The following is an 18,601-nucleotide window of genomic DNA, read 5'->3' as shown; positions in this document are numbered from 1 at the left end:
ATTCATTTTAAAACTTTGGCTTTACAGTGTTTTGTACATTTCGTAAAACCCTAAATCCCTCGAGTAACTCTGCTCATCAAAACCTCGATACTGTATATATACAAAAACCAGAAGCTCAATAAATCCCTTAAGCTGATTCACAATTATCCCAATGGATGGGAAGAAGTTAAAACTAAGGATTACAAGAAAGATAAGAAGGTAGTAATATTTTTGTCATCGTTTTGTTCTTCTTATTTTCCCCGTGATCAAATTGAAAAATGATTGCTTGTGTATTATTGAGAGTCCCTAATTTATTTTTCTCATGAGCTGCACGTGGGAAGACCACAAGTCCTATCTACTACACTAGACTCCAAATTTGCCCACAACGTTACGAAAACTATTCAATTCAATTCTCAATAATAATTCCACACAACCAATCCCATCGCTTGCTTTTCACTTCCACCCTTTCATCTTTCTCTTTGTAAATTCATCTTTGAGAATCTTAAAACAAAAAAACAAAAAAAAAAGGCAACTTTTTTTGTGTGAGATTCATATAGAAACATCAAACAAGCTTTTCTTCTTCTCCAATTCCTCCAGGTTTACTCTTTACTCATCTTCATCTTTATCTCGTTTTTGTTCTTCAATTCTGGTTAAGATCTAAGTTTTTTTTTTCATATCATTGTAATTATCACCAACCAACTGGTTAACCAAATTTGATTACTTTGCAAGGGGTTTTGGGTTAAGGGTGTGAAGAAATGATCAAAAGATTCGATTTTTTTTTTTTTTTTATTACTATTGTTATATGAAGTCAACTTTGGGTCTGCTTGAGTTTCGAACAAATTGAGAATTTTATAAACTCAGATTTTTCGATTTGTGTTTCAGAATCATGCCTGAGAAGAACATCGTAGAGGACGTTATCGACGATTTGGTAGATAACTTCACGGAGAGAGTTCAGAAGAACAAACATACTTCTTTCTTCGAACAAGAAGATTCCGTCAGTTCTCATTTCAACCGTTTGTTTGGTCGCCAGGAGCCTATCCATCGTGTCTTAGGCGGTGGCAAATGTAAGCATTCCATATTTACAAAATTGTGATATTTTTGTTTTCTTTGTTTTAAAATTGAGTCTTGAGAGAGAGAGAGAGAGATGTTTTTGTTAGCTGCTGATGTGTTGTTATGGAGGAACAAGAAGATCTCTGCAAGTTTTCTGATGGGAGCAACTGCAATTTGGGTGCTTTTCGAATGGATCAATTTCCATTTTCTATCTCTCGTGTGCTATGCCCTCTTGCTTGGCATGATTGCTCAATTCGTTTGGTGTAATGCCTCAGGGTTCCTAAACCGGTAATTTTGGGTTCTTTATTGAAGTCTTGTTGTCACTATATTCTTGGTTCCTTGGTGATTGCAATCTAACATAATAATGTCCTTTCATGTCTCAAAAACAGCTCACAGTCTAGAGTGCCTCGCCTTGTTCTTCCAAAAGATTTCTTTGCTGAAGTTGGTGTGGCCATTGGAACAGAAGTTAACCGTGGTTTGTTGTTTCTTCAAGACTTGGCTTGTAAAGGGAATATGAAACAGTTCCTCATGGTGCGTACTGTAATTTTTGCTTCCACTTCATTTTCCTGGTTTTCTTGTTTTTCATAACAAAAGAAAAGAGAATCATTCCATCTTACTTTTATCTTCTTGGAGATGCATAATGTATTAAGCAAATTTGGTTAATCTGTTCTAAGATGATATGTTCATACAACTTTAAATCAATCTATATTATGTAGGCTGTAATCGGACTATGGGTAGCCGCAATGGTCGGGAGCTGCTGCAATTTCCTAACAGTTTTGTATATCGGTGAGTAGTTAGTTCGTCTTACTAGTGTGCCTCCTCTTTTTAAGATTGGAAGTTGAGTTTACAAGACCTTTTTTTTTTTTTTTTTGTCTGTGGTGAAAAGGGTTTGTTGGGGCACACACAATGCCGGTTCTGTATGAGAGATACGAAGACGAAGTCGATGGTTTCATGGATTCACTGATCATGAAGTTTCATAGTCATTACAAGAAGCTAGATTCTGGTTTGCTCAGTAGATTCCCAAGTGGGAAGTTCGGGTTAAAGAAGCGTGACTAAATAAATCCAATCAAAAGCCTTCTTATTATTTCCCCTCTTCTTTTATTGTTAGAACAAACAATGGGATTTAAAGGCTTGCTAAATGAATGTTTTGAGAATATTCATCCATTCATGTAGATTTGTGTATTGAATCTTTAGTTCTTGTTCTCAGACGAAAATAAAAGAACCACCAGTTTTATAAGACTTTTTAACAATTTCTATCGTTGACTAAAGATAAAAAAAGATTGAGAGAGAGAGAGAGAGAGGTGGCAACAAGAAGATCAGATAACTCTTATTGTTTGGGATCCACCGTTGTTGAGTATTATACACGTGTCAGCTTCCTGAGCTTCGAATCAAAAATGGTAAATTATACTATTAAAAGAATATATATAAATTAAATTAAAAATAAAGAAGTAAATCAAAGAAAAATGGAAAAAAAAAAAAAGGAGTAAAGAAATGATCCACCACGATCGATCAACAAAGTGAGAGGTTAGGTTCATCTCTCTCTTTTCTCCCGAATCTTCTTCTCTGATTAAAAAAGGTGCTCTCTCTCTCTCTCTCTATCTTCTGGTCTTCAATTATTGTTTTTGCATATCCAAATTTTTTGTTCTTTTGATCGTTTTGATGTTTTTTTTTTTTTTAGTATGATTTGATCCGGTTGTTGTATTTGAAGAAGAAATCGAATCCAAGGGTTGGGATTTAGTTTTGAGGGTTTCTCAATTTGTGTTGGCTGATTCATTTCGTATTTCTGCTTCTCTGTCTTTGGTTTTGGTTTCGATCGATAAAGTTTTGATTTTTATCCCATTCCTCTCGGGGGTAAATTTGCGATTTTTTTTTTTGTTCTGTTGGTTTTTATGGTTTGTAACTTTGTATCCCTCTTCAGTACATATTCTTATAGAGACTGCTTCTTCCTGACAGGAACAAGGTCGGTCTGGTTTACAAAAAGTCTCTGAGATGTCAAGTGGAACAGTAAGAAGGGTTTCACGTCAAGATATTCAACTGGTAAATATTATAGATGAAGGGTCTTTGTTAAGTTATTTGTAGTTGTGAACCGCAATCTCAATTTTTTGAAAGTTTTTGCCTTTAGTTAATAGGTCAAAAACTGTAGTTAGATCCATTTCGTCCTTAAGAACCTTCATATAGATTGCATTTCCAGATGGTTTATGTTATAAATTGCATATATTGTTGAATCTCCCCATAGCTGTGGAGAGAGAGCCATTTTTTTTCTTTGCTACCCTCTCAACTACTTTGGTGAGAACCCTTTGCCTTACGTTTGATAGCCATGAAGAGCTTGAAAGCTATTAGTGAATGCCTTTGCTTTCATTTGTGTGAATCTGCTAAAAATGAAATTGAATTCTTCCTCTTCCAGCTGGCATGCCAAACCTTTAAGCTCTAGAAAACTTACTTTTGGCCTGTTGTTATGCCGTTTCAGGTTCAAAACCTCATAGAACGATGCCTCCAACTTTACATGAATCAGAAAGAAGTTGTGGATACTTTACTGGAGCAGGCTAAAATCGAGCCTGGATTCACAGAACTAGGTAGCCATTCAAGTACTCTGTTTTTCCCACAGAAATTAGCATCTGATTGTGTAATCCTTGTTCATTGATGGTTCTACTTTGAATTAAAAGGTGTTAATATGTTTCTTTGCCAGTTTAGGACATCCTTAGCCAAAATCATGTGTGAATGATTTTGTTGTTCATTGATGGTTCTACTTTGAATTAAAAGGTGTTAATATGTTTCTTTGCCAGTTTAGGACATCCTTAGCCAAAATCATGTGTGAATGATTTTGTTGTTGCTTACAACTGAAATTTTATGTATTTGTTTGGTTCAAGAGTCACCTAGTAGGTCTTATTGGTCAGAAACGAGTTAAGTGCTTAGATATGAGAACTCCTAAGAAGCAGAAAAAGGGCCGAAAACAATACTATTACATAACAAAAGCATGAGTATCGATGATAAAGATGGAGATTGTCCCCCTACTGCAGGGTTGACCAAAAAATTTATGCTAGGATGGTTTCTTTTTTGGTTTACAGTTTGGCAGAAGCTTGAAGAAGAGAATCGGGAATTTTTCAAGGCTTACTATCTTAGGCTAATGGTTAAACACCAGATAATGGAATTCAATAAGTTGCTTGAGCAGCAGGTTCACCACATGCGTCAGATTCATCCAACTGGGGTTGCTTCCGTCCAAAATACAAATGGTTCTCATCTTCAATCAAGTAAGATTCGTTTGGAGTGAGATGAATTTTAATTATTGTATTTTAGGGGTCTCTTTATTACTTGTATAATTATGCTATAAATTGTTGTAGAAAACAGTTCTCATATGCCTTGTCTTGTTTTCCTGCTTCCACTTTGTGCCTTAGTTCCACTCTAGGTGATTTCTTTGTAGAAGTACATCTTCAAACTCTTCATGAACTTGCTTCTAAGATGAAATTTAAACTCAGTAGTAGGTAATTACGTCTCTTAGAATGAATGAAGATATGTCTGTCAGTAACACGTCTTACCTCACTCTTCCTTCCATGACATTTTAGATTAGTCATTCTTTCAAGTCACAGCTAACAACTGATGAATAGTATTTTCTCTCTCTCTTCACTGTGATTACTTACTTTGTTATACTGTGGTTGAAATTGGAGGGAGGTTATGAGTATCAAATAGCTAACCTATGTAATTTTCTTAACAGTGAATCATAAACAATTACGCTATCCCTCTGAGCACACTGATCAATCTTTGAAGTCTGATAATGCACATCATCCTATGGCTTCTAGTCTGTCTAATGCGTTCCTCAATGGCTCTTCAACACTCAATACAAATGTGCCCTCTTCTATAAACATATCAACCCATGCTAGGAGAGTTGATGCTTCTCCAAATATGCTCTCATCACAGACCACAAACATGCCTATGATGCAAGGAATGAATGGCGGAATGATCAAGTCTGAGACTGCCTTTACAAACCCTGCTTCATACATGTATGGTGGTGAACGGAATGCGCTCGAAGGACATCCCACAGTTGGAGATGCTTCTCTTCCTAATTTCAGTAACGAGTCAAACAACCAACCCCTTAGTGATCCGCTTCTTGATGCAGAAGCTTCTACTTTTGGGTTCTTAGGCCAAATCCCTCGGAACTTCAGCCTCTCTGATTTGACAGCTGATTTTTCCCAGAGCTCAGGTCTTTCTCCATCTCATATACTCCTTTATTTCTCTTTGTTCTTACATTAGCATGCCTATAGAAGCAAGTAGTTATTAGTGGTTTTCTATAGTACAAGAGCCAGCGAACAGCTACTAGGATTTTTTTTTCTTTTTGTAACCATAAGTTTTCATGTTGATTTCAGATATTCTGGAGAGCTACGACAGATCACCCTTCCTTGTACCGAATGCTGAAAACTTTCTGGACTCCCGTGAAAGGGGAGAATATCAAGGTGAGAGAATATCAAAACACAATACACTGCTCGCTGGTTTAGAAAAAAGTAGAAGTACAGAGGCAAAAAGAAAAAAAGTGATAATGGTAACTGTGTGTTTTTGCAGGAGACAACAAGAGATTGGATACCATATCTGAAGGCTTCAGTTACGATAACATTGGGAGCGAGTAGTTAGGTAACAGGTAAGGACAATGCTCATTTGCCTCAGTATAGTGCTTTTTGAATGTGCAGATCTAACATCAGCGTCATCATCTTTGGTTTCTGAAAACTACGCAGGTTTTGCTTTATAATTTACTCATAACGTAGGACACGTACGTTTGTGTACAAAAGATTCAGCTTGTGATGTTTTTCCTTGCAAAGACTATTTGGTGGTGGGTGTATAAAAGGCTTTCCATTAACATTTTTACTACTCTAGACTGAAGTTAGTAATAAGAGTAAGAAGATCAAGTAGTGTTCAGTGTGTGATTTTGTCTCTTTTCTCTTGTGTTTTAGTTAACTTTTTACTTTGTGAAAATTGTTAATGTTTATTTATTTGATACAAGTGTTTTGGATATTGTATGTGAAGGCTAAGGATAGAGTCAAAATAAGGAACCAGAAATTATAAGAAAAGAAAGAGAGAACAAAATCATAAAATTGCATAAATTAATTATCATTCATAAGGAAAACAAAACAGAAATTTGTTACAATTGACTCTCAACGTGATTGGGGAAAACATGAAGCGTAAAGCCATGGACGGTACTGAGCACAGATTGGTCGTCAGTGATTCCTTTAAGCTCGAATCTTCTAAAGCTGTTTCTCACCGGATCACAAAATAAAATATAAGACGGTTTATGAAACATTTGTTCTACATAAATAAACTCACCAGCACTAGTGAAACCTTTTAGTAGGAAATTGCAGCCCAAACTCCTATTAAAATGACCAAGAGGTGCAAGGAAGTCTTTATTCGACCACTTGTGTTTCTCTGCGTCTTCCAAAATCCACAATCTGATACCCTTCTTCATGTTTCGTTTTCTATCAACACAAGCTAACCTCCCTTCATAAGGGATAAGTACATCCTTGTGAACATCAGATGGTGGTAACTGTATCATATCGAATTTTTCAGATTTAACATCAAAGGTCATTAGAACCCAAACATCCATACTATAAACAAAGGCTATATAATATACAACACCCTTGATGCATCGGCCAGAAGTAGGATAGTCAGAACGATGGTTATAGTTAGTTCTGACCGTTCTCCATGATTTTTGAGCTGATCCCAATGTAAACACCCTACAGTCATCACAACTCTTTGAAAAAGGGATGCAGATTACTTTGTGTTTACCTTCCACTGGATCATATCCAAGAAAGATTGTTATATCCTTCCAGGATGTATTTAATTTGGGTAAAGTTAAAAACCGTCTCGTACTAGGGTTCCAAACAATGGGCGTATCTGATTCTTGAAAGCAGATCAAACCCTGGACAGATTCCGTAGGGCGGAAGTAACTTAAACTTCTTGGGAATTTCAATTCCATATGATAACCATCAATAGGCTGAGAAGAAGAATAAGACTTGTTCCAAGTATCAAACGTCTGATGATGCTGAGGAATGGAGGAAACGAACAACTTGTCATTAGCTTTGAAGCAGAGTAGAAGCCGTGGGGACCGAGTTTTGAACAAGCTGATGAAATATGGATCGGTGGTGATTGATGACCAAGGCTTGGACACGCAACGAAACCTCACAACAGATTTCTCAGGCAGCCTTAAGAGTATCTCTGAGGTTAGATCTAGAGGAAGTAACGAACCAAATTTTGATTGTTTTCTTCTCTTCTTCTTCTTTTGCAGACTTTTATCTTCTTCTTCTTCTTCTCTTCTTGTTGCTCCATCAAAAAACCCTAGTTTTTTTTAAATATATATATTTTTAAAGATTTTCGAAACCAAATGAGATCCGGCTATGTTATAATTAACCTAATCTAATAACGTCTTTAAACAAAGAAAAAAAAAATACGTCGCCTGAGAGATTCGAACTCTCGCGGGAAAATCCCATGTACTTAGCAGGCACACGCCTTAACCACTCGGCCAAAGCGACTTTTATACTGTTTTGTTAAATCATGAAAAATTTTACTATACAATTTTGCTTTAGTATTGCAAAACGACGGTTTGACATTAGTATTGCAAAATAGTAAAGTAAATAAAATTGTGTTGAAAAATTAATAATAAAATTTCATCGAATTTCTAATTTCAGAGATTTGGCTTTTAAATCTACTAATTCACATTTTTTGGGCTTTGTTATAAACTCATCATAATCATATGCGTAAAAAAAGCAAAAAAGCATATGCATAAAAATCCAAAATTCATATATCTTCCCAAGAAAAATAAAATTCTTTCCAAAAAGAATTAAAAGTAAAAAAAAAAAAAATAATTAGACAAATGAAACATTGAACGTGGATAATGAATGAGAAATTCAATAACAACCATGTCCTTAATGCGTAAGCTAGTGGTGGTTACATGAGGCTGCGAGTGACTAAAATGACCAAGAACGCAAACCAAACGGATCACACAAACCGAAAGCTAATAAATATAATTGTTGGATTAGACCCCACCACCACCCGTCCATCACCACTACAGAACTCACATAGTACCACAAACACATCGTACAAATCACTTAAAAGAGAGACTCATCTCTCTCTCTCTTTGTGTGAGAGAAGTAGATAATTGTCTCCATCTCCACGAAGCTTATTGCTTCTGGGTAAGTTTTGTGGTCCTCTTTCATCTTTTTTATAGTATCCATCTTCGCAATCTCTCTAGTTAGATTTATATGTCCGTTTTTTTTTTTTTTTTTTAATTTCGATTTTGGAGGAATTCGATGGATACTTTGTTGAAATCACCAAACAAGCTCGAATTTTTCGTCCCTCAGTTTCATGGGTTTGAGAGATTAAGCAGTAGCAATCCAAACCCTTCAAGGGTTAAGCTTGGTTTGAAGAAAAGGGCTATCAGAATTGGCTCTGGTGTTGTTGTTTCTGCGACTGCGAGTAGTACTAGTGCTGCTCTTTTGGATCTTGTTCCTGAAACCAAGAAGGAGAGTCTTGATTTTGAGCTTCCTTTGTACGACACTTCCAAGAGTCCACTTGTTGATTTGGCTATTGTTGGTGGTGGTCCTGCTGGTTTAGCCGTTGCTCAGCAGGTTTCTGAAGCTGGTCTCTCTGTTTGTTCCATTGATCCTTCTCCCAAGCTCATATGGCCTAACAACTATGGTGTTTGGGTTGATGAGTTTGAGGCTATGGACTTGCTTGACTGCCTTGATACCACCTGGTCTGGTGCTGTTGTCTATATCGGTGAAGGTGTCAAGAAGGATTTAAGCAGGCCTTACGGGAGAGTTAACAGGAAACAGCTCAAATCCAAAATGCTTCAGAAATGTATAACCAACGGTGTTAAGTTTCATCAGTCTAAGGTCACTAACGTGGTTCACGAGGAGGAGAACTCCACTGTGGTTTGCAGCGACGGTGTAAAGATTCAGGCTTCTGTGGTTCTTGATGCAACTGGCTTTTCCCGATGCTTGGTTCAGTATGACAAACCGTACAACCCTGGCTACCAAGTAGCTTACGGGATTATAGCTGAGGTCGACAGTCACCCTTTCGATGTAGACAAAATGGTGTTCATGGATTGGAGAGACACACATCTGGACTCATACCCCGAGCTTAAAGAAAGGAACAGCAAGATCCCAACGTTCTTGTACGCCATGCCATTTTCTTCCACCCGGATATTTCTTGAAGAAACTTCTCTAGTTGCTAGACCTGGTCTACGAATGGAAGATATCCAAGAAAGAATGGTTGCTAGACTGAAACATTTGGGGATCAATGTGAAGAGGATTGAAGAAGACGAGCGTTGTGTGATCCCTATGGGAGGTCCTTTACCTGTCTTACCTCAAAGGGTTGTTGGGATTGGTGGGACAGCAGGAATGGTTCATCCTTCAACTGGTTACATGGTAGCTAGGACTCTTGCAGCCGCACCAATAGTTGCAAACGCCATTGTAAGATACCTCGGTTCGTCGAGTAGTAACAGCTTGAGAGGGAATCAACTCTCTGCTGAGGTATGGAGAGACTTGTGGCCTATTGAACGGCGTAGACAGAGGGAATTCTTCTGTTTTGGAATGGATATTTTGCTGAAACTCGACTTAGAGGCTACTAGAAGGTTCTTTGATGCATTCTTTGATCTGCAACCTCATTACTGGCATGGATTCTTGTCTTCCAGGCTGTTTCTTCCGGAGCTGTTGTTCTTTGGGTTGTCGCTCTTCTCGCACGCTTCCAATACCTCAAGATTAGAGATCATGACTAAGGGAACTGTTCCTCTTGCTAAGATGATCAACAATTTGGTACGAGATAGAGACTAAGGACCAGAAACTTAGATATATAAGTACATCTGTTCTTTGGTTTTTGACTCAGTGGTATATCTACATTGCAAGTCGTCGGATAATTGTGTATAAACCGCAGATCATAAATTGAATCCTTGTGAAATCAAACTGTTACTAGTTATTCTTCGTTAAAACTAATACATAGTGTGCTGCAGTGAGTGGATGTTCAACACAAATAGCAAATCTTTCAAACTCCTTCCCATCCTTTTTCCAGTTATACTGGTTTTATACGTCCGTGAAAATCTTATATTTCATCTTCCTCAAAAGGGTCTCTTTCTGGATAATCACCAACCTGCAAGCCAATATCAAGTTCATGAGAAGCAGAAATTGGTTTTCTGATTCAGTCCATCCAACCAATTACTTAAACGAGGTTAAGTGCTAAGAAACCAAGTCAAACTCCCCCAAAAGTTGGGTTGAGAGTGATAAATCTATAGATAATAATATCCTTACGGATTTGCTAGTTCTATAGCTTACCTAATATGAACAACTTGGAAAGGTAACAAAAAACATGCGTTGACATCTTTTTGAGAAACAGCAAATTCTACTATACAACGGATAATGTAGAGTGAATAAACCAGTTCGATTCTATGAAATGTAATAGGTCATTTCACAGGCAGAATGAAATAGGTAACTGTGAATGCTATAAGACCTTCGAGAAAACAAAATACCTTTACTTTGTCAGGCCTGACCATACCACCGTGAAGCGGAGGGCACTCAAAGAATCTTGTTCCTTTCACCCTGCAAATGTAAGCCAGTATCAGATATGTGTGATCTTACAACCCAATAGCCAGGACCGAGCTTCCACAGAATGTAACCATGATGTTAAGAAAAATTGTATACAAGATTAAGACGCTTAAAGTGATACTAGCACATAAACATGAGCTGCAACTGAAAGATTCCAGAAGCAAGAAAGGACTTTTACTGAAATTTGTGATAGAGTTTAACGTCAATAAATACAAAATAGCATCAAGACGAAAGAATTAACATACATGCCATCATGTTTTCCAAGGGGTTCATCATACTGAATTCCAACCCAATAGCCAGGACCCAACGACTCTGCTCGTCCAACATATTTGACCATTCCTCTTTTCTCCCCAGGCTCAACTTGGCATCTATCTCCCACCTTAATATTTGACGGCGATGGTTTAATTAGATTAGAAGCATGACGAGTTGAGAAAGAGCAGAATCAGAAAGGTCAGGTCTCACAAGAAACTGGCTGACTAGCTCTTCAGTTTAAGGAAAAATAACATTGGTATTTGCACAGAGATCTTCCATATATATAATAATACAAGGATATTTCGGACTAACCTTGATATTTGCACAGAGATCTTCCATATGGTTCTCCTTCGTCTGTTGAAAGGATAAAATTGGAAGAAGAAACATAAGAACATTTGTATTCTTGAAGGACTTACTCTACCCCAAATACTTCTCCCAGTGACTATGCTAAAAGTTTCATTTTCGCTGAAAGTTTGACAAGAAGCAACAATTTGGCTTACATTTATATATTCGTTTTGGCATACCTTCACCTCAGCAGGAACCGGATTTTGAGAAACTCTTTTTTCTTTGAATTTCCTAAAACTGTCTGGAATTTGAAAACAAGAACATATACAACCCATCAGAGGAAATTGGCGGTGCTCCAACATATATTCAAAGTCACTTGATAGACAAACTTGTCTCCATTGAGAGACCGATTGTATGTAGTAGAGAATTTACCAGTTCGTTTAGCATAATCTTCCTCTGAGATGTTATACTTCTCAACCAATGACGTATCTTCAAGCCAGCCACCAGTTGTGACAGAAGAGGGATCAAGATCTATGATGTGTAAGCGAAACCTATTGAAAGCAGCAGAAAAGAACAATTAGATAAACTGAAAAAACAAGAAGCCATCACATTACAGTGCCATCTATCAAGATTAGTCTGAACAGAGTTCCATCGTGTAAAATTGGCTCCAAGTTCTCTAAATGAGAAAACTTTAGGCAATCTCTACAAAGCTATGGGGGAAAACAGAAGTTACCCATCAAAAGGGGAGAAGAAACCAAGGGGTCTAGCATCATCACTGAGGAGTGCAACCTTTGAGCCAGTGTCATCATAAAGCTCTAAAGCCATGGAATTAACAGATGTACCACATTTCTTCCATAGCTTTTCTTTCACAGCTTCTACACTCATCTACAGAACAAAACCCAAAAACAAAACAGCTTCAGAGACAGCACTACATATTATTAAGAACAGTAGGAATTGTTCTGTGTCTTAAAACGAGAACGCACTTGCGGAGAGAAACGAACATCAGCAGAGAAGCTTTTAAGGTTGGAGTGAGTAATGTGAAGATGTACAGAGTCATCTCCTTCCATCTGTAAAAGCGAAGTCGCCATCTTTTCACCTCTACACCTGACAATATAACTCTGTTCAATCACTTTTATCTCTCGATGAATTCCAAAAAATCAAATTCGGCTTTTTCTCGATTTGAATAACATAAAACACTTACCTTTCTTTGCTGATCTTGGAGCAAAGAGTTCGACTTTGTCAGAACTCGAATCGAATCTCGCCGGATCGGCGACGTTTCTGATAAAAAAAAACCAAAGAGACGATTAAAGAAACGGCGTCGTTTTGTAGTGTTTAAAAGAAGCTCGCTCATAAGACTTGTTTAGTTTTTAGCCACGTGTGCAGTCGTACTGTGTACTCGCCCGCAGATTAGTAAAGTCTTTTATATGCAGCCAATGATTACAATAGAGGAGGACACGGCGACGGCGAGAATCGAAAAGGTACGAAGATCCCCGTAACGACGAGGAGGAGGAATATTCCGGCGATGGCGGAAGAATTTTCGGTGGTTGTGTTGGCTTCTGATCTAGGAATTGACGCTCGACCGTTCTTAACGAGAAGCGATGAGGTTGATGAACAAGAGAATTGGCATGATTGTCCTCAATACTTAGGAGATGATGAAGATTTCTCCGATCTTGATCTCCTCCAGTTCTTTACACTCCAAGGCTTGGATAAGTCCGGTAATCGGATTTTTCGCATCGTCGGAAAGTATTTTCCTGGTAAATCACACTGTAACACTGTACTCTTTTATAAATTGGGTCATAAGATATTGTGATTAAAGTTTCTAACTTGATTCAAAAAGTTGATACTCTGATTAGTGTTTTTGGTGTTGTTATTTGTGTAAGCTAATGATGATCCGTTTTGGTTAAGTTTAGATAGTTCATGTCTTCATGGTGGATATGTTATATAGCTTTTGCTTCACTTGTCGATTAAGTTTTGATTTGATTTTTTGTTTTCTAACTGAATTCTTTTTTGTACGCTTTGTAGCTCGTGTTGTGAGTGCAGAGCGGCTGAAGAAGTATATATTCCAGAAGATAAGCAACCAATGTCCTGAAGGACCGTTCTGTTTGGTTTACATGCATAGCACAGTGCAAAAGGACGACAACTCACCGGGTATTACCATCTTAAGATGGATCTACGAGGACCTTCCTTCCGATATCAAAGACAGGCTTCAAGTTGTTTACTTCATCCACCCTGGTCTTCGTTCCAGACTTGTCATCGCCACTCTTGGCCGCCTTCTTCTTAGTGGAGGGTAATCATTTCTTTTCATATGCATCACTAGATTTATTAAGTATCCTCCAACTTACATAATCGAAAATTGAACCTAGAGTTTGAAGCTTTCATGATCTAAAGTTGACGGTCTAGGAATTTTGATGTTCTTTGAGCTTGTATCTGTGAAAGGCAACTTCAAACGGTTGTGTGATCTACAGTAGATTACTTTTGGAATGAAGAACTGTGGACTGAACTGATTTTGTCAAAACAATATTTCTTTCAACGTTGCAGACTCTACTGGAAGATCAAGTATGTGAGTAGGTTGCAGTACCTTTGGGACGAAATAAAGAAAGGCCAGGTGGAAGTACCCGAGTTTGTGAACAACCACGACAATGTGCTCGAGCATAGACCATTAACAGACTATGGAATCGAACCGGATCCTTTCCAGTTAAGCGAGGTTCAATCTTCATCACTCTCGCTTAACCGCTACGAGAACAGATGGGTCTCATAGTACATTTTTCTCTTTGTTGAGCTTAGAACCTCTATGTTTTCTTCTGTTGTATAGAGAGCAATCTTAAGTACTAAACACTTCTGTTTCAATCGGGTTTTGATTGTTTTTGGACCGAACCAACCAGTACCAAGTCAGATATACATATGTAATCATTTTGGTTTGGTAAAGAAGATTGAGACAGGGAAGAAGCCGGTTCACAGGTTAAAAAAAAAACAAAACTGTAGAATCAAATATTATACAAGTATTGCTTGCAGTCGGAGTAGAGTAGAGAGATCCCACCTAATATCCTAATTATCCTAATTAGACCCAGTAGAGTATTATTTTAGAACTATCATCAGCTATAAGCTGCATCATCAGCAAAAAAGGAAGCAGCAAAGCGAGTCTATTCAAATGAGATTGCCCAGAATCTCTTTCTGCAAAACAAAACATCCTCTGTTATCTTCTTGTCTTTCTTTTCAAGCTGATGAGTTTCCACTTCCCACAAGAATTTTGGAGCCAAGTCTCGGATCCTTGAGATTATAGATTCCTCGTCTCTTATTATGACAAACCCCTGCCCAACCCCAAAAAAAAAACTCTCATTAATATGATCTGATAATGATAAAGACCAGACCTACAAGTGTTACGGATTTTAATGTAACCATTATAGCAAACGTACCCGAGGGCGAACTATGCGGTCCATCTCAAGCATGATGTCCTCTAGCAAACAACCATCTCCGTAGCTTTGGTAGTGAGAGAATACATGATTGGAATGGAGCAAATCGTAAGTGCGTGGATATGTTGAGAACGGCTCACACCTAAGACACAATTTATTTTTAGTTAATTGGTACTGACTGATGCTTGGCAAGGATCAGAAACAGAAACAAAACAAGTGTTTGATAGAGTAGAAGTACTATATCAGCTTACCAATCATGAGAAGCGCCATTTAAGCCTCTCTCGAAAATTGCAGGCAAGGTATCATTCATGGTTGCAGGTACTACGTTCATTACCCAAACAGGATACGAATTCATAGCTGCACCAAACCCACCAATGAATGCGTTCATGTCCATCACATTCCGCACTTCAGTCTCATTGACATTCATTAACCGCCAGTAATGATTCACTTGTTCTCTCCAAAAGACTGTATCTGAATTATATTCATCTTCACCGATGCCTGAATGAAAAGTTTTTGGCTAAAGTTGTTAGGAATCTAACAGAAAAAATGTCACCTCTTCAATGATTTTGAGCATAAGAAATGTACCTAGTATTCGTAGAGTCCCCGGATACGCAGTAAGACGTTCAGCTAAAGAAGAGGGTCTCTCTTCTGTTTGTCCACTACTAACTTGCACACAATCTTTAAGAGGAACTTTCCAAGATGGTTTTAAAACATCTTCCACATGACATAAACTAATGAGCTTTAGTTCTGCATTCTGCTTAAGACAGACCTCATTCTCTTCTTTAATCCATATTGCAGTCTGGACCTCCCGGGAAATGAGCTTCCAGCACATTGCACTAGTTAAATTAACTAATTTATCCCAAATCATAGGATACTCTTTATCCTTTCTGTAAGCTATTGGTGATGAATACACGAAGTATCCATTGGGTCGGAGAAGACGATGAACTTCTTTAAGTAAGATGCCATCTGAGGAATCATGTTGAAACATTTTCATAAATACTACTAAGCTATCACTGCAAGCAGAAGTCAACTTGTTTAACCAAGAATATACAGTACATACCATTTGCGTGCCAGTCAACACGACATCTCGAACAATGAACCATCTCAAACGAGGCTGCAGGATAAGGCATTTGTTTGGTGGCAACAGCGGAAATCATTGCACCAATACCTCTTTCCAATGCAAACTGAATCTGGTTTTCATTACTATCTTTGGGAGCAAAGGACATTGTCTGTATACCTAAAGGAAGAAGATAAGCCGCAAAGCTGGCAACTCCACAGCCAACATCAAGAACTTGTACCACCCCAGCTGAACGCAAGTCACCTGTTTCGTTAGTAATCATATTCCCCAACCTGAAGATAACATACAAAACTCAGTGCACATAAACGTTCACAGGGTATATAGAAGCTCATAAATTCCTACCTCTGTATGTATTCTGCAGCTCCATGCTTAAAATTAGTACCACCACCAGGGAACCACCAAAGCTGACCTTGTTTATGCACCCAGTTTTGCCCACTTTGAAGTTGAGCAAGATGAGTATGATTCACATTACTTCTCCAAACATAGTCTCTACTGGTTGGCCATCTTATAGGTATCTTATAATCAGTTGGCGGGGGTACCAAGCAAAAGAGGCGCTGCTCGTGTGGCGGGCAATGACTTTCGAGCTCTTCTCTTCTAGAAAGATTCAAGGTAGGAAACAGCTGATGCACATAAGTGACATTGTGACAAGGTATATACTCATTGAGCTCCAATGGACACACATTCACCCCAGTTTCAGGTATTACTAGTGGTAATCTTCGGTAAGTAAGCTCGATTTTGTTTGCAAATCTGGAAGAAGCTACAAACACAACAACACCACATTGTTAAATATATCAATTCTTTTGACTTCAATTTTAACCACACAAGAAAACAATTCACCAAGACAAGAATTGAGCATCCAGAGACCAAAACTTAATCAAACCACGCAAATTAATTCCAAGAGAATCCAAAACGTAACGCATGCAGAGGAAAGGAAAACTGAAGAATGAAGAACAGAGAGATCAGAGAGAGAGAGAGAGAGAAGGAACCAGATTGAGAAGAAGGTTGAGAGAGGTAAATAGGTTGGTTGTTTCCGAAGAGAGAGCCAGTGTAAAATGATCCAACCATGAGAAAGAGAGCCACTATTATCGTCTGCCCTGATCTCGCTGCACCAAATACACAAGAACCTCCCATCGTTATTTTCTCTCGCTCTCTCTCTCTTTCTTCTTCTTTTAACTTCAAAGAACAATTATCGCTTCTTCGTCTTCTTCCTCGGGATTCTCGTTGATACTTTTTACTTTCGAGTTTTGAGTTCAACAACCTAACCTATCAAGTAAGCAGACAGAGAGCCTTCGTCACAGCCTCCTAGACTTGTCACGTCCTCCTCTCACTTTAGACGTGTCAATACAAAAATTTATTAGACAATTTTTTAAGCTTATTTGAAACGGGTCTACTATTTCTTAAGCTTTTAAAACCACATAAAAATTTTGAGACCAGCCCGATTGATAAAATATGCGCCACACCTAAACAAGAGAAAAGAAAATGTTAATTTTAGTGAAAGTTTTCATATTAGGATGATTTAGAGATTAATGAGATCGATTTGAATAGTTATGATACTTTATTTGACAATAACTTTTATATCTTTAATATCTATAAATCAGCTTTTGGAAACTTAATAACCGCTGATTGAAAAAGGTATATTTGGTTGACAAACGAATAAGGAAAAGTACTTTATTTTCTTTCCAATTATTTATTGGACAAAGTCTTGAACAAAAACTAAACCATATTAGCCACAAGTTGTATAAATGGAAGGAACTCCTATGAATCCAAAATCACCTTCAAGTCAAACATAAAAAGTACTAAGAAAACAAAAATGGAGAAAATTTCAGCATTCTTCATCATTCTCTTCCTTGTCTCGTCGTGTAAGTACACTCGTAGTTTCCACTTTTCAATATCAATCCTTAGTTAACTTGCTTATACCAATTCTGGTGACAATGAGTGTTGGAGATATATGTCAAACGGACAGAGATTGTGTGGAGACTGGGATTCCAAGATGTAAGAATGGCAAGATGCCAATTTGTTACAACGGATATTGCAGCTGTTTCGCTCCAAGGCGTTTTTCTCCTCCTCCTCCTCCTCCTCCTCCTCCTCCTCCTCCTCCTCACTCTTCTACTCTAAACTCTCCTTCTTCATCAACCTCCAAATTCTGATCTGATTTCATATATATTAATGAATCTTGATGCAACTTATTCTTTTTTTCTTTCCCATGCAGCATATATTTATGTTTTTCTTTTTCTAATTATCATTTTAGGGATAAAAACACTCCTTGATGGCTTCATTATTAGGCCATATTTATCGGTGGATCAGTTAGGATGATCTTGGGTCTTTTTAAATTGAAATTAATTGAACAGTACCCATAAGATCAGCCCAATTGATCTTGAATAAGATCAGTTCTTCATCTGATCTAAAGGACACGTGTCACTCTCGGAAAGAAACTTACATTTTATTATTCATTTCTTTCGAACATAATTTTCTTTCGAAATATTTGTCTTGTCTAATTAATTAAATAAAATGTAATTCTTGTTTAAATTAATTAAGTAATATGTTTGTTTTTTATGAATTTTAGTAAAAGTTTTATAAATTTTTATAATTGTAATATGTTTAAGAATATTAATAAACATTATATTATTAAATAGTATTAAATATTCTTAAATTATTTATTAAACATTAATCTATGTATTTATTAATCCATATATTTTTATGAATTTTAGTAAAAGTTTTATAAGTTTGCAATTAAAATGATATGTTTATAAATTTTTCTAATTGTAATATGTTTAAAAATATAAATAAACATTATATTATTAAATAGTATTAAATATTCTTAAATTATTTATTAAACATTAATCTATGTATTTATTAAACATTCTTAAATTTCTATAAGAATATTATATTATTAAATCTTAAGATCTTACACATGTTCTCCCAATAACTAACTTCTCAACAAAAGTTCATAACAACTGATCTTACTTTATTTT

At 37.1% G+C, this 18,601-nt stretch overlaps 6 protein-coding genes, 1 long non-coding RNA gene, 1 other non-coding gene and 1 pseudogene across 19 annotated transcripts; 5 read left to right on the top strand and 4 right to left on the bottom strand.

The window, feature by feature from the left end:
- Nucleotides 1–339: 339 nt before the first annotated feature.
- LOC104760753 (reticulon-like protein B8) lies at nt 340–2,266 on the top strand. Of its 2 annotated transcripts, none has more exons than XM_010483748.3 (6): nt 340–576; nt 862–1,043; nt 1,137–1,317; nt 1,419–1,560; nt 1,746–1,815; nt 1,916–2,266. In XM_010483748.3, the coding sequence occupies exons 2-6, from the start codon at nt 866–868 to the stop codon at nt 2,083–2,085; spliced, it is 741 nt and encodes a 246-aa protein (XP_010482050.1). In that variant the 5' UTR covers nt 340–576; nt 862–865; the 3' UTR covers nt 2,086–2,266. The 2 variants fall into 2 exon arrangements, with proteins under 2 accessions (XP_010482050.1, XP_087339989.1); XM_087483863.1 differs by having other exon boundaries at nt 364–576; nt 1,169–1,317.
- A 183-nt stretch (nt 2,267–2,449) lies between these two features.
- LOC104760536 (uncharacterized) lies at nt 2,450–6,087 on the top strand. 3 transcript variants are annotated; one of them, XM_010483509.2, is made up of 8 exons: nt 2,450–2,605; nt 2,983–3,066; nt 3,497–3,602; nt 4,095–4,277; nt 4,739–5,224; nt 5,388–5,474; nt 5,581–5,656; nt 5,751–6,087. In XM_010483509.2, the coding sequence occupies exons 2-7, from the start codon at nt 3,019–3,021 to the stop codon at nt 5,643–5,645; spliced, it is 975 nt and encodes a 324-aa protein (XP_010481811.1). In that variant the 5' UTR covers nt 2,450–2,605; nt 2,983–3,018; the 3' UTR covers nt 5,646–5,656; nt 5,751–6,087. The 3 variants fall into 3 exon arrangements, with proteins under 3 accessions (XP_010481811.1, XP_010481953.1, XP_010481886.1); XM_010483651.3 differs by having other exon boundaries at nt 2,466–2,553; XM_010483584.3 differs by having other exon boundaries at nt 2,472–2,880.
- Nucleotides 6,088–6,091: 4 nt separating this feature from the next.
- Nucleotides 6,092–7,496, bottom strand: LOC104704112 (putative F-box protein At3g10240 pseudogene; annotated as a pseudogene). Its single transcript, XR_015564997.1, has 2 exons — nt 7,463–7,496; nt 6,092–7,344 (listed from the first exon to the last, which is right to left on the bottom strand). The product of XR_015564997.1 is annotated as a putative F-box protein At3g10240 pseudogene (transcript).
- Nucleotides 7,457–7,538, bottom strand: TRNAS-GCU (transfer RNA serine (anticodon GCU)). Its single transcript has one exon. It is a non-coding gene; the product is annotated as a tRNA-Ser (tRNA).
- Nucleotides 7,539–7,899: 361 nt separating this feature from the next.
- LOC104760303 (lycopene beta cyclase, chloroplastic) lies at nt 7,900–9,994 on the top strand. Its single transcript, XM_010483238.3, has 2 exons — nt 7,900–8,198; nt 8,309–9,994. The coding sequence occupies exon 2, from the start codon at nt 8,316–8,318 to the stop codon at nt 9,837–9,839; it is 1,524 nt and encodes a 507-aa protein (XP_010481540.2). The 5' UTR covers nt 7,900–8,198; nt 8,309–8,315; the 3' UTR covers nt 9,840–9,994.
- LOC104760395 (tubulin-folding cofactor B) lies at nt 9,923–12,516 on the bottom strand. 8 transcript variants are annotated; one of them, XM_087483575.1, is made up of 9 exons: nt 12,343–12,516; nt 12,125–12,245; nt 11,875–12,026; nt 11,574–11,692; nt 11,381–11,442; nt 11,169–11,210; nt 10,850–10,983; nt 10,529–10,598; nt 9,923–10,152 (listed from the first exon to the last, which is right to left on the bottom strand). In XM_087483575.1, exons 2-9 carry the CDS (start codon nt 12,227–12,229, stop codon nt 10,105–10,107), a joined length of 732 nt encoding a protein of 243 aa, XP_087339701.1. In that variant the 5' UTR covers nt 12,230–12,245; nt 12,343–12,516; the 3' UTR covers nt 9,923–10,104. The 8 variants fall into 8 exon arrangements, with proteins under 8 accessions (XP_087339701.1, XP_010481650.2, XP_087339667.1 ...); XM_010483348.3 differs by having other exon boundaries at nt 11,357–11,442; nt 12,343–12,476; XM_087483541.1 differs by having other exon boundaries at nt 11,357–11,442; nt 12,143–12,245; nt 12,343–12,476.
- Nucleotides 12,517–12,539: 23 nt separating this feature from the next.
- LOC104760213 (uncharacterized) lies at nt 12,540–14,084 on the top strand. The gene is made up of 3 exons (XM_010483139.3): nt 12,540–12,895; nt 13,164–13,428; nt 13,680–14,084. Exons 1-3 carry the CDS (start codon nt 12,664–12,666, stop codon nt 13,897–13,899), a joined length of 717 nt encoding a protein of 238 aa, XP_010481441.1. The 5' UTR covers nt 12,540–12,663; the 3' UTR covers nt 13,900–14,084.
- On the bottom strand, nt 14,072–17,137 carry LOC104760128 (putative methyltransferase PMT6). The gene is made up of 7 exons (XM_010483033.3): nt 16,616–17,137; nt 15,972–16,386; nt 15,612–15,901; nt 15,137–15,517; nt 14,803–15,049; nt 14,555–14,693; nt 14,072–14,449 (listed from the first exon to the last, which is right to left on the bottom strand). Exons 1-7 carry the CDS (start codon nt 16,758–16,760, stop codon nt 14,282–14,284), a joined length of 1,785 nt encoding a protein of 594 aa, XP_010481335.2. The 5' UTR covers nt 16,761–17,137; the 3' UTR covers nt 14,072–14,281.
- A 240-nt stretch (nt 17,138–17,377) lies between these two features.
- Nucleotides 17,378–18,180, top strand: LOC147949517 (uncharacterized). Its single transcript, XR_015595192.1, has 2 exons — nt 17,378–17,488; nt 17,878–18,180. It is a non-coding gene; the product is annotated as an uncharacterized LOC147949517 (long non-coding RNA).
- The last annotated feature ends 421 nt before the right edge of the window (nt 18,181–18,601 follow it).

The sequence above is a fragment of the Camelina sativa genome, chromosome 1, assembly GCF_030686135.1.
Source record: "Camelina sativa cultivar CO46 ecotype springtype chromosome 1, ASM3068613v1".
Classification (NCBI taxonomy): Eukaryota; Viridiplantae; Streptophyta; class Magnoliopsida; order Brassicales; family Brassicaceae; genus Camelina; species Camelina sativa.
Note: the sequence above shows the minus strand (reverse complement) of the source record. Positions and strands in the feature narration are given on the sequence as shown.